Below are 13415 nucleotides of genomic sequence, written 5' to 3'. Positions count from 1 at the left end.
AAAGTAAAGGACCTGAATACTTCCTCCCCCAGGGTTAAAATGACATTTTACTGTCAACTTCTATTATTTTTTCCCCCCACCTAACTTCCATTAACTAGGGAATAATTCGGTGCTTTTACTCTGAAAATATCCCGGCGGCAGCCTCTCTTCCGCCGCTTGGCGTCCCGAAGGAGGTGTCGGTACCTTGGCAGAAGTACCTCAGTCTAGGTAGAGGCAGAGCAGGAAAAGTTGTAAGACAAGCCCCGGTGGTGTGAGGTTGTCCGTCGAGCTCAGTTTACGGTATTTATAATTTATTATAAGAGGACAGTGGACCCGGAACCGACGTGCTGTTTGACAGAGGAGCTAACACCGTCTGCGCATTCCTGAAGTTCTGTCGAGTTGGCAGAGGTAATGTAACGGAGGCTAGCTAGCTAGCTGGTTTTTAACACAGGCGTCCATTCATTTGTTTCTTGTGCGTAGTTCGTTAAGAAAGAAGAGGTAAATCAGCGTAAATACGGTGGTGTTGATGTGTGATCTTACCTCGCAGACAGTGACACTTGCTCTGCAGCTCAGCTAACGTGGAGCAGCTGAAAGGTATCTGGGAGGAAAAAGGGTCGTTTTTCATCTGTGGTAGACGTGGCTGAGTTTGTAATGAAAGGCTCTTTATTTTCTACCAGGATGTAACGGTGCGACTGGTAACTTACTGAAGCACTGGTGAGCCATTACATGTGAAGATCCAGAAACAGTGTGAGGAAGAAACCTAACTTGTGTCTCAGTAAATTTAGATTATGCAGGTTTTATTCTCACAGCACAGTCAAATGTATGGGCAGATGAATGGGAAAGCACTGGGCTGCAGCTAATGGTTATTTTCTTTATCGTTTAATGTACCAGGGGTTTTCACAAAGTCCAAATCAAAACCTAAAACTATTAATTTAAATGTAATGTTAGTCACACAGAGCAGCAAATCATCGTAACTGAGAAGCTTCAGCAAGTCAATGTTTCACATTTTCTTGAAAAATGAATGAAACAATTCATTCATTACCAAAAATAAACTCCAGTTAATTCATTAATGGTTAAATTGTTTAGGTTTTAAAGTCTATGAAAGTGAATGTTTGAACTATGTTGATTTATTTAAATATTTAAAATGAGAACCGGATTGAGACCAAACTAACTTAATAACTTACTTACTACCTTTTTCTTTTTTTTTTTTTTTTTTTTTTTTTACAGGTGAGACACTTTTTTAGTAAGTTTAACAAAGAAAAATCAAAGAAAAAAGAGGTTTTAGTGTTAAGTTTATCTGCACAGAGAGTTCAGAATAATGCTAGACTGATAAATCAATCAGCACAATCTATCAGCTGATCTTAACTTATTGCAGGTATATCAGTATCGTTGAACAGGTTGGCTAATAATTCGCAAGAACTGTCCGTACAGAAGAGCCAAACTCGAAACAGTGTCACATTACATAATTTGTCCACCAGAAACACTGAACAAGTTGATTTTTAGACCGTAAAATGTCCCACTGAGTGTGTATCTTGGTCACAGTTCATCCAGTTTATCTACTCTCTCATGCTTCATGTTTTTTTATTTTCTCTGTACATTTGCAGATGTTTCAAATAAAGAGGATCTGTTGCATTGGTGCTGGGTACGTAGGAGGCCCAACATGCAGTGTGATCGCCAACATGTGTCCAGAGATCACAGTGACTGTCGTGGATGTCAATGAGTCTCGTATCAAAGCCTGGAACTCGGACACTCTGCCCATATATGAGGTATCGTATCATATATCATGTAATAGGTTAAAGAAACCGAGCTAAAGGTTTTATATCAGGACTGCCTGATTATTTGTTTTTAAACTTTATCAAGGATCACAGGGTCATATTTTATTAAGAGCATTAATTTGCCTTGTGCTGTTTCCCCTATATACTTATCTCACTTTTGAGAGCCAGATATGACGAAGGAGTGGTCCGTTGTATTAGTTAAAGTTAATAACAGCGTTCAAACAGTAGATGTAGCTGGGCAACCGTCCATCCAGCCATTGTTTATTATTCCATCATGGGCTGAATCAAACATAAATTAGTTCCAGACTGCTCGGTGTCGCAACTCCTCTACGTCAACCACAACCACAAAGGTATTACATCATCGTGACTAGCGTAAAGGGCCGTTAACAACCAGTCATTGAGGACTCGTATTACATTTGTAACTGTTTGTGCCATGTTTGTCCTACACGTCCACTGACACACCCTCCCTGTCTCATTTTTCCACTTCCTCACACTCCAGCCGGGTCTGAAAGAGGTGGTTGAATCATGCAGAGGAAGAAATTTGTTTTTCTCCACAGACATAGACTCAGCCATCAGGGATGCAGACCTCGTCTTTATCTCCGTAAGTCCTTCAGTTAACCCCCGCACACACACACACACACACACACACACACACACACACACACACACACTGACACACAGTTTGACCAACTAAAAGAGACATTTATGACACAGATGAATTCACTAGAGTGGTTGTACTTCCTTCGCAGGTTAACACCCCAACCAAGACCTATGGGATGGGGAAGGGTCGTGCGGCTGACCTCAAGTTCATTGAGGCGTGTGCTCGGCGGATTGTGGAGGTGTCTAATGGCTACAAGATTGTCACAGAGAAAAGCACAGTCCCAGTTCGAGCTGCTGAGAGCATTAGACGGATATTTGATGCCAACACCAAGCCCAGCCTCAACCTACAAGTGTGTATGATTGCACGAGTGTGAGGATTAGACTCCCGATATCTGCTGTTCTGAAAGTTTCTGAAGTTGTGCTGTTGCTTCAGGTGCTGTCCAACCCAGAGTTCCTGGCAGAGGGAACAGCAGTGCGGGACCTGAAAGAGCCAGACCGCGTCCTGATTGGTGGAGACGAAACAGCCGAAGGTCAAAGGGCAATCAGAGCGCTGTGTGCCGTCTACGAACACTGGGTCCCCAAAGCACGAATCATCACCACCAACACGTGGTCGTCCGAGCTTTCCAAACTGGTGAGTGTAAGGGTGCAGCTAACAGTTATTTTAATGGGGCGCCTCACCTGGTAGAGCTGGCGTCCCACGTACAAAGGCCTGAGGCCTTTCTGCAGTGGCCATGGGTTCGACTCCTACCTGTCTTGCCTTCTCTCTGTCCCTCTTTTCTGCTGTCACTATCAATTAAAGGCAATAAAAAGTCCAAAAACAGTCCAAAAACAGAACAAGAAAAACAATTATTTTTATTATTTAATTTTCAGTTAATTCGCTGATTATTGTCTCAATTAATTAATCGTATAAAATTGAAGAAAATAGTGAAAATTAGCTTTTTGCCGATATATCGGTGCACTTATAAGTCGTTTATTACACTGTAAAATGTCCCACTCTATCTTTTTTACAATTCCTTTAAGACATCTGTATAGAGATTGTTGTTAATCTCATGCGTTTATGTTTAAGAAAGATTTTCTTAGACTCCTGTATCATTATTGTCGGGCTATAACTCAAAGCTATTCAGATTACTGTGTTCATATGAAAGTATGAAACTCTCATTTGAGAAGCTTTAATCAGCAAATGTTTGTTGTGTTTGACTGAAGAATGACTAAAACAAAAGCAGAATATTATTGGTACCCATATGATCACTTGCCTGATTGTTTCTTTTGTGTTCGTTTGAGTAAATTATATTTATAAATATATTTTGTGTTTGTGTAGGCAGCGAATGCATTCCTTGCACAGCGAATCAGCAGCATCAACAGTATCAGTGCTCTGTGCGAGGCCACCGGGGCCGATGTGGAGGAGGTTGCCAAGGCAATTGGTATGGACCAGAGGATAGGCAGCAAGTTTCTCAAAGCCAGCGTGGGTAAGAAACACGTCCAAAAAGATGTTTAAAGTGAGCCTCTGTGTTTTTAATCCAGTTGAACACAGATTAAATATTGCCTTCTATCTCTCACCCTGGTCAGGTTTTGGTGGAAGCTGTTTCCAGAAGGACGTGTTGAACTTGGTGTACCTGTGCGAGGCCCTCAACCTGCCTGAGGTAGCCTCCTACTGGCAGCAGGTGAGACGCACCTCATTTTTCTCTTTTGTTCTGAAGGCCTCTGCTCGCTGTATTCACCTCATTCTCAATCTGTAATTTCCCCAGGTGATAGACATGAATGAGTACCAAAGGCGGCGGTTTGCCTGCAGGATCATCGACTGCCTCTTCAACACTGTTACTGGTAAAAAGATTGCTCTGCTGGGCTTCTCCTTCAAAAAAGACACCGGCGACACAAGGTTAGTCTCCTTCCCTTCTTACGCCCTTGTTGACATTTCTCACCTCCTAATTGTTTGGTTTACTCTTATATTTCTTTCAAACAACGTTAATGGTAATTATTAAACCTGGCATTGTTTGCATAAGAGCAACGTTTTCCAACCACCTCGTATAATCTTTGTACATACAAAACGTGCAGAGTCATTGCTGATCACACTTGACCCCACATGAACACCTGCCAGCATACCGAGGTGAACTATGGCCCTGATCAGAGTTGAAACTCGAGTGTGTGTGTTTGTGTCGCAACTCCAGGGAGTCGTCCAGTATCTACATCTCTAAATATCTGATGGATGAGGGAGCCAAGCTGTTCATCTATGACCCCAAAGTTCTTAAAGAGCAAATCATCCATGACCTTTCCCAGCCCAACATCTCAGAAGACAACCCAGAAAGAGGTGTGTGTGTGTGTGTGTGTGTGTGTGTGTGTGTGTGTGTGTGTGTGTGTGTGTGTGTGTGTGTGCGTGTGCGTGTGCGTGTGTGCCAAGGTTCAAACGCAGCTCCTGAAAGCTTGCAAAGTATTTAAAGTGTTCTTGGGTAGGAGAGAAGGTTATGCCTTTATTGGATTAAAATACAGCAGAGAGTTTACTGGAAATGAGGGGAGGGAGAGAGAGATCCCAAGGCCAGGGAGCCCTGATAGCTCACCGGGTAGAGCTGGCAGCCCGTGTACCAAGGCTTAGTGCTTGCTGCAGGGGTTGTTACTACTAATTAAAGGCAATAAAAGCCCCCAAAAATATTTTTTTAAATCCCAAGGCCATTTACTGTACCACCCACAAAACAACTAACTATTTTGATAATGAAGGATTAAGCCATTTTTAAGGGAAAATTCCATAAAATCACTGGTTCCAGACCCTTAAATATTATCTATGATGGCTTTGTAACTATTCGGACAGTTTTATAAACCAAGAAAATAACTAGCATGTTAATTACTAACAAAATCAAGTAAGTTGCGGCCTTAGATAGAAGTTAATATTATATTGAACATTTTGTTCTTGGCTTGTTATCCAGGCAGTTACTGGTGCCAAATTTTAAGAAGAGAGAAGAAATTTTAACTGCCGTTATAAAATGTAAAATCACATTTAGCAGAATGTTTCTTTTGACTGCTGAGCTCTCCGACTCTTCATTGACAGACTTTGTGTTTTGTTTTTCTTAGTGTCGGAGCTGGTGACTGTGACATCAGACCCTTATGAGGCCTGCCAGAGCGCACATGCATTGGTCATCTGCACTGAGTGGGACATGTTTAAGGTAAATAATTTTTTTTAACCATCTTTTATAAATGACTTCATCTTGAGAAAAAAAGAAAACATTAAGTCATCATACCCCTTTAATCCCACCATAGGAACTGGACTATGAGAAGATTTACAAGAAGATGCTGAAGCCGGCCTTTATATTTGATGGTCGCAGGGTGCTGGACCACCTTCACCCTCACCTCCAGGACATCGGCTTCCAGGTGAGGAGACAGGAAACACACACTCTGTCTCATATTAAATCAAAATGAAAACAATGCAGACATATTGAGAACACCTGCCGTTCAAATTCTGTTATTTATCTGCCATCTTCTGCCTGCAGATCGAGACCATCGGCAAGAAAGTGACCACAACAAGAATCCCCTACACCCCGGCAGCTGCTTGTCCTCGCATCACTGCCACCGAACCTCCCACCAAGAAAGCCAAAGCCTAGAACTCACTTCACCCCCACGCACATGCAGCACATTCCTCTCTCAACCTTTTTAATTGCTGGTGAAACATTTCACTCAGGTCCAACCCCTCTGCTGTTGGCACACGCCTAATGATCAAAGAAGGCCAAAAACAGTGCGACTGATGGCTCGCCTGCAGGAGGTTGGATGAGAGGAAGACGTTGAGCCTTTTGTGTGAATGTGATCCATGAATGTGTTCAACTCTTTGGAGGAAGTTTAGTGATAAACCATTCCAGAAACAGTTAATTTTATACATTTCAATGTCAAGTAGCATTTATCAACCAAACATTTCAGATGCAGTTATAAATGCACCGTGTGTTGATTTCAAATTAACACTATTAGTGTTAGTTTTTCTTACAGTATTTACTCTATAATCAAGTATTGCAAAATTTTATACTATTTTTAAAAATATTTTTATAAATCATCTTACCATTAATGTTAATCAGTGTTTGTTGTCTGTATCAGTTACTGTTTACTAAAAACATCAATGCAATAAAATGTGATGTGTGTCCGTCATTTGTGGCTGTTTATTATCAAACATATACGTATAAAATCAAAACATTAAAACCAGCAAATGTGAACTAAACATTTTTAATTCTTTAAAATATAAATTTACATTTGTAGGATTTATTGTCTAAACAACCAGTGTGTAAAATAAATGCACATCTTTCTTGTCCAGGTGTCCTATTACATTATAAAAAGTACAGTTTGAGCACAAATTGGCCGGTAAAAGTGTCTCTTTTGAAGAATTTGATTCAAAATTCAAATTGTACTTTTTGTAATGCAATTATTTAAAACGGAGCGTTCGACAGTGTTACAAGTTTTCAGTTTTCAGTATCAAACACAATTTCACCCTGAAGCTGCTGCAAGAATCCTCAGCTCCCCCCCTAAAAAAAATCCCCTCGTGCTTCATTAAATCATCCATCCCGAAGCCGCAGACATCAAAGAGCTCATAAACAGAGCATGTGGTTAGAGGTCAGCTGCTCTTTACCTGAAGTCCAGGGCCCCTGAGGGGAGGGAGTTGATGGTGGATGTGATTTAGGGCCCTCCCCCCCCCTGGGATGCAGAGATTGCAAATTACTAACACCATGTTGTACTTTCTCCGGGCAGTACACAGAGTCTTCACCCTGGGTTATCTACATATCTGCAGCCCTCTGCCTGCTGCTTGTTCTCTTTAATACCCTCCCTAAAATGTAGACAGTGGAAAGCAATGGTCCCTGTACTTGCATGAGTCTTGTTAATGTCAACTCTCTACTCATATTTAATATCACCAGTGTATTTTTTGGGACTTGCACAACTTGTGTTACTACTCATATATGTTTGAATGTGTTTCCTGTGCTACAGGAGTAAAGCTTGCGACAGTAAATGTGTATAGTTATAGGACCAAAGCTGCTGGTTTGTTGCTTTTTATTCTGCTATTGTAACTTCTGCTTTTCTTTTGTTCAGTAGATTCTTCAGGAAGAACTCGCCTGTAAAGAGAAAAAGACGTGCTGTAGATAAAAATATATATATTCTCTCTGACCCATGTGAGCTAAATGAAGAAATATGTTTATCTAGCGGTTTGTTATGTTTTATAATAAATATTAAATCAGCATTATATTGTGGTTCTGGCAGACATTTTTCACTCACCACCACTGTGAGTCACTTTTAATGACTTTCAGTTCACTGTCTATTAGATGAAGTGTGTTTCTAACCTGCTTTGTAGGAGGATCGCACCAGTGGCCCGCTGGCTGTGTAGACAAAGCCCATATCATTCCCAACTTTCTCCCAGTGGGCAAACCTCTCTGGAGTGACGTATTCCTCCACCTAACCCCAAACACACATTGTCATAATGTGCATTAACTCACCAAAACGTGCATTTTTCTCTCGCAGTACTGTCGCAATAGTCCATAAAGTGTAATGTTCTTACCTTCAGGTGGCGTTTAGTGGGTTGCATGTACTGACCCAGTGTTAGACAGTCCACTCCTGCCTCTCGCAGCTCTGCAATATCACCACAACAGCGGAGGTCAGGATATTGTTGTACTTTACATCAAACTTTTTGGAAGTATGTCTTATGTGTGACTGGCGAGTGTACACACCAGTCAAGGTGTCAAGTATCTGTTGGTCAGTCTCCCCCAGCCCCAGCATGATGGACGTCTTGGTGAGCACAGTGGGTTTGACCTTTTTGGCGTGCTTCAGGACGCTCAGAGACTGGTCAAAATTCGCTCTGGGGTCACGCACGTGTCTGGAAACAGATGGGACAGAAGGACAATAAATAATCAAAAAGGTGAAGATATATATATATATATATATATATATACACACATACACATACCTGTAACCCATATTACCACGAAGAAGTAACACGAACAACGAGGAAAACTGCTACAGTGTCTCCTCCTCTGTTTCCACTTGTGCAGTTTGTCTAGGATTTACTACTGAAAAATGGCTCTCATAAACCACCTGCTGGTCAGTGTGTGTATTACTGTCCTCCTGCCTGTGCCTGACTTCCCTCTTGTGGCAGAGCTGTAACCAGCAATTAAATTTCATACAATTAAAGTGAAACAACTACACTGCAGTATTATAATAAACTAGAATTTATACCAGATGGCTAGATGATAGGTGATTAAAATGTGGATTTATGAACACAAACTAGAAATAGTGATGTGCGGCTTTTATTTACACTCTTCTAGAACAGCTTCACGTGCTTCACATGTGTTGTCTGCACGTTTTTACTGATTGCTCTGCGTGAGATGTTCCCTGTTATTCTTTGGCTTATTGGCTGATTAGAGGCCACTAAAATCAGCTGATTCGTGCTAGAGATTAGATGCTCGGCTTCTGATTTTCATGTATCATCTTATTAAAAACTCATTAAGTGTGAGTACCTTTGGAGCTCTCGTACGGTCTCTACATTGTGGGCATACACATCTAACCCCGACAGGGCGATCTTCTCTACTGCTGCCAGGTCACCGCGAAAATCAGGGGTCAGACATTCAACCAGGATCTGAGGGCCTCTGGATGAGGACGATAAAATTGCATATTTTTTTTATTTTGCACAGTATTAAGATACAAACACCTGACAAATCCAAAAGGGATGTGAGATTATACCTTTCCTTCAGGTTGGAGACAGTCTTAGCAAAGTGCTCCGCCCCTCCGTCAGCAATATCTGCAAAAGGAAGAATAAAGTGGCATTAAGATTACTGCTGACAACACTTATTCTATATATTATTGTGAACCTTTTTAAATCTATGACATCTGGACATGAATGAGTGCAGTGTGGAGTAATTCATTAAGGAGACAACTAATACCCTGAGCCTCTACGTGAATCTGCTCCAGAAATAAGGATTATTTTGCTTAGTGAAATCCAGGATCCTGAATACATCACAATCTTATATTAGTTTAACTTCCAGCTTTTTTGGAAGCCCTTACCATCTCTGTCGACTGAGGTGAGAACCACATAATCCAGCCCCCAGGCAGCGATGGCCTTGGCTGTGTTGTGGGGCTCATCTGGGTCCAGTGGTGGGGGCTGACGGGCCGTCTTTACAGAGCAGAACCTGCACCCACGGGTACACGTGTCCCCCATCAGCTACATACAGAGAGAAGGAGGGAGGAACCTTAGCTATATCCATAACATAGCACTGGCACGAATAATCCATACAGACATGTTCTGCTGTGATGTGTTACTGAGACACAGGCACCAGTTGTAGCTTTATTAAATGTATGGATTGAAACAATAATTAATATTAATGATTTCTACTTTATTTGTGTAGACACATACGCATCATGTCCGAGACATTCACAGAAATCTAAGAGCTGTTTTGTCAAACATCTGTGAATTCAGTTACACCACAGAGTCACAGCGTGCCAGGAGACTTACCATGATGGTGGCTGTGGCTGTGGCGTACTCTCCTCCTCCCCAGCATTCCCCAATGTTAGGACACCTGGCCTCCTCACACACCTGAGAAAAACACAGACACAGTCTTCAAATGTACAAGAACTGACACAAGATTACTGGACTTCCCTTCACTATCAGAGGACTTTATCCAACATTTTATATGTAGATAGACTCTGATATAGAGGCCATTTATGTTTGCAATTTGATAAATATCCAATATTGTGCCCTATGAATAAGTTAATTGTCCTCCTGGAAGAGGCAGTCCCATCAGGGTAGAAATATTTCATCACAGAATAAGAATAACATGATTTTATCAAAGTGGACGGGTGGATCCAAATGCCTCCTTTACCTGTTTGAAAGAATCTGCATTTGTTATATTTCTCCACTCACTTATGCAGGCGGTTCCTTAGTTTAACCCGTCAGCTGACTATACAACTTACTGTGTGCAGGTTGAGGTCTCTCAGTGTGTTCTTCAGCTTATTGAAGTTTTTTCCAATGGGGATCTCCGTCTTCAGCCATGGTGGAAGCCGCAGCCTGTCACACAAAAACCAACAACACAGCAATTCACTACATGTGCAAGAGTGGTCTCATCTCCATGTAGTTGTTCTTCCATCACGGTATTATGTCACTACACCATGTGATACAGTAACTTATGTGAACGTTTTAAACTTTTAAATGTTTTATAGATAATATAATATCAACTACCACAACCTGAGATATTAAATGATAACCTAAGATAGATAGCATGAACGATACTCCAAATTATCCGATGGTGGACAATCGTCTATAATCTTTCAGTATATTTTGTCATATCACCAAACGTCAGCTTCCTCTCAGTTTCAGCTTGTATCCTGGTTAAGAAACACACTGATTTGTTCCCGCTCTACACACACAGTGGACCGCAGTTCAGTGCGTAATGTTTAAGACACGACGCAGCGGAAACAAGATGCCAGACGTTGATCTCATTAGTTATAACAGCAATTATTATCATACTGTGACGTGCTTTGCCCTTTATAACGGAGCAACAAAACCTTAAGGTGAAGACACAAGCGTGGAAAGCTGCTGCTTCGTCAACCCACGATCTGTCTCATGAGAACAATTACAATATCTTTGACTACACATCACTTTAACAGATTATTTCCCACAGATGTCAGAGATCCTGTCAGGTTACAGTGTAGATCAAATACAGGACTAACATTAGATTGCATGATCCCAAACTTCACTCAAAAGTCTGTTTAGAAAAATACTTTTTTTATATTCAGAAGTCTTATTTTACTTTTTCTTTAACTTTATTATTGACTGTTTGTTGTTTCTATAACAGTCTTATATGCATCTTGCTCTTTGTGCCATTTACTTGTACGTCTCTTATGCTGACACATGGTTGTGGTCTGACTAATGACAACACAACTGGTACCTTCCTGGTACAAGCAGCTTTACTTACTAATACAACTGATTCAGTTTCAAGTGAAGTCCATGCAGCAGTAAGGCCCTACATACACAACACAACAACAGACACATGTATTAAACTTTAAGTAAAACATAAATCAACAGAGGGTAAATGGGCAGAAGTATTATTATATAATATATAACGAGATGTGTGAAGATCTGGGTGCCACCATGGAAACCTCACGTTGATCCAGCTCCACACAGCCTAGAAGATAAGATTTAGTCTGATCTGGTCTTTGAACCTTTCTGATAACACTCACAGATCAAATATGGAGCCTAGTTGAGCCTGTAAGAACTGAAAACCACACACTTTCTCTCTCCTGTTTGCCACAGCTGCAATATGCATATAAAATATAAATAATATAATATCTGTGTTACCTCTCTCCCTTCTCCCTCCTCAGGTTGCCTCTGTACTCTGCCCACTTGCTTTTCTCCGACAGTTCCCCCGAAATGAAGTCTTGCAGGTCGGGTCCGTCCTCACCCAGAAGCTCCTTCTTCCTGTCAGCTCGGTCCGGGGAGGACTTGGCCACGGTGGTCAGACTGCTGGTGTAACCCTGTGGAGGAACAATATAACACTTATTTTGTGGGGCATTACGAGCAGCCTGGCACAACAGCTGAGTTATAAAACAAGCGCACTTCAAGGCCCGTGACCAGGGTTACAACGGACGGGTAGCCGTTAGCAGACGAGCCGCACCGTCGGTGTTTGTCGGTGGGGGAAATATCCGAGTGGAGATACTCACATGTGGGATACATCTGGGGCTCATCCATAGATGGCTTGTGGAGAAACGACCAGCGACACAGCAGCTTTGTTTGAGCAACGCCATGACTTTAGCTAGCAGGCGGCTGTCATTGGCAACAAACGTCGACGAGCGGCTGCTTTGGTCTGGTGCTGCGTTCAGGGAACATCAGGAGGACGGGAAGTCAGGAATTCTCCTGTTTTCTGGGGGGATTTGGGGCGTTCAGGGATTATTTCAGCACCAGTTAAATGCCATAAATCGGTGGTTCCCAACTATTATTGAGTAAACTGACGACCCCTGGCTAAGTAACATAATCTGTGTAAAACAAGCAATTTGGATGAATTTTGTTGAGTTGAGTTTTCCTGATATTTTTTAGGAACTTTGTATACAATGTTGTGTCTGTATCATGTATTTTTTATTTCAAATTACAGAGTATATCCTCTGTGAATAATATTAATAAGCTTGTGATCAGGTCTTCAAAGTTTACTTCTTAAATAATAATTTTAACTAAATATTGAATTCACAGAAATTAATAAAATGTTGAGATACAGGTATACTGTGAATATTTTTTCTCACACCCCTTAAAATCAAGAAGATGTTGCAACTCACCATATAGCTTTGAAGATCCCTACTGGGTGTCCCCAGGCACTAACCACTGCAGTGAATTAGCCTACTTAATTAGTTAACTATTACATTTTATGTAAACCTTAAAGGTTAGCCCCAATAAGGTTGGAAACTTCTTTGGCAAAGTCCTAGCAAAGGCGGCAGCATAAAAATCTGCAGTCAGGGATACATGGAGAGAACAATACAACATTTGGCAATCGAATAAACAAAACTACAAGACAAATAATAAAAATACACTAAAAATACCAAGATATCAACAGAAACAACTGGAAAGTGTTACCATAGTAAAATGTGAAATTTAAGACTTTTTAAGACCTTTGTAAGACAATTATAAATGCAATTTAGGACCTATTTTATGTCCATACGGGCAAAAAAGTAAGATTGATATAAAGGACAATTGGTATTTATAGTTTTTACAGCATAATCAATAAAATTTCCCCCAAATAGCAAGGCTGAAATATTTTTTACAAGGAACTTAATAAATTAAAATTTTAAGACCTGTCAAATCATATTTAATACAATTTAAGACTAAGACACATTTAAAATGACTGATTTCAATACATTTTAAGACACAGACACACTGTAATAATGTAACCCCCTTTATTATTTATTATAATACTGAATTTGATCTGGATGTAACTGTCACTTTTGAGCCATTTTGTTGATGGTCACACACACATCTCTGACTCGAGAGTACAATTTATGGCTGATGTGGACGGTTTCGGCTGATGGTAATTACGATTTACAACATCACTTGAACGCGGCGGAGCCAAACGG

The 13415-nt window shown here is 40.9% G+C and overlaps 2 protein-coding genes across 2 annotated transcripts; one reads left to right on the top strand and one right to left on the bottom strand.

The window, feature by feature from the left end:
* Positions 1–151: 151 nt before the first annotated feature.
* On the top strand, positions 152–6473 carry ugdh (UDP-glucose 6-dehydrogenase). The gene is made up of 12 exons (XM_051384050.1): positions 152–387; positions 1584–1745; positions 2254–2355; positions 2504–2704; positions 2788–2985; positions 3673–3820; positions 3921–4015; positions 4100–4230; positions 4520–4659; positions 5415–5506; positions 5601–5711; positions 5831–6473. The coding sequence occupies exons 2-12, from the start codon at positions 1584–1586 to the stop codon at positions 5939–5941; spliced, it is 1491 nt and encodes a 496-aa protein (XP_051240010.1). The 5' UTR covers positions 152–387; the 3' UTR covers positions 5942–6473.
* Positions 6474–6532: 59 nt separating this feature from the next.
* lias (lipoic acid synthetase) lies at positions 6533–12184 on the bottom strand. Its single transcript, XM_051384051.1, has 11 exons — positions 12018–12184; positions 11656–11831; positions 10272–10365; positions 9814–9894; positions 9366–9522; positions 9045–9102; positions 8822–8950; positions 8036–8181; positions 7867–7937; positions 7652–7763; positions 6533–7426 (listed from the first exon to the last, which is right to left on the bottom strand). The coding sequence occupies exons 1-11, from the start codon at positions 12099–12101 to the stop codon at positions 7365–7367; spliced, it is 1170 nt and encodes a 389-aa protein (XP_051240011.1). The 5' UTR covers positions 12102–12184; the 3' UTR covers positions 6533–7364.
* Between the last annotated feature and the right edge of the window lie 1231 nt (positions 12185–13415).

The sequence above is a fragment of the Dicentrarchus labrax genome, unplaced genomic scaffold (genome assembly GCF_905237075.1).
Source record: "Dicentrarchus labrax unplaced genomic scaffold, dlabrax2021, whole genome shotgun sequence".
NCBI lineage: Eukaryota > Metazoa > Chordata > Actinopteri > Moronidae > Dicentrarchus > Dicentrarchus labrax.
This window is presented reverse-complemented; position numbering and strand designations above follow the sequence as displayed.

Bases quoted from the DNA above. Each gene is read 5' to 3' on its own strand.
- ugdh (XM_051384050.1), top strand. From the start codon at position 1,584: ATGTTTCAAATAAAGAGGATCTGTTGCATTGGTGCTGGGTACGTAGGA. The intron at 4,231-4,519 runs GTTAGTCTCCTT...TCGCAACTCCAG, and splicing joins AAAGACACCGGCGACACAAG to GGAGTCGTCCAGTATCTACA. The intron at 4,660-5,414 runs GTGTGTGTGTGT...TGTTTTTCTTAG, and splicing joins AGAAGACAACCCAGAAAGAG to TGTCGGAGCTGGTGACTGTG.
- lias (XM_051384051.1), bottom strand. From the start codon at position 12,101: ATGGCGTTGCTCAAACAAAGCTGCTGTGTCGCTGGTCGTTTCTCCACA. The intron at 9,523-9,813 runs GTAAGTCTCCTG...CTCTGTATGTAG, and splicing joins CAGCCACAGCCACCATCATG to CTGATGGGGGACACGTGTAC. The intron at 9,103-9,365 runs GTAAGGGCTTCC...TTCCTTTTGCAG, and splicing joins CACCTCAGTCGACAGAGATG to ATATTGCTGACGGAGGGGCG.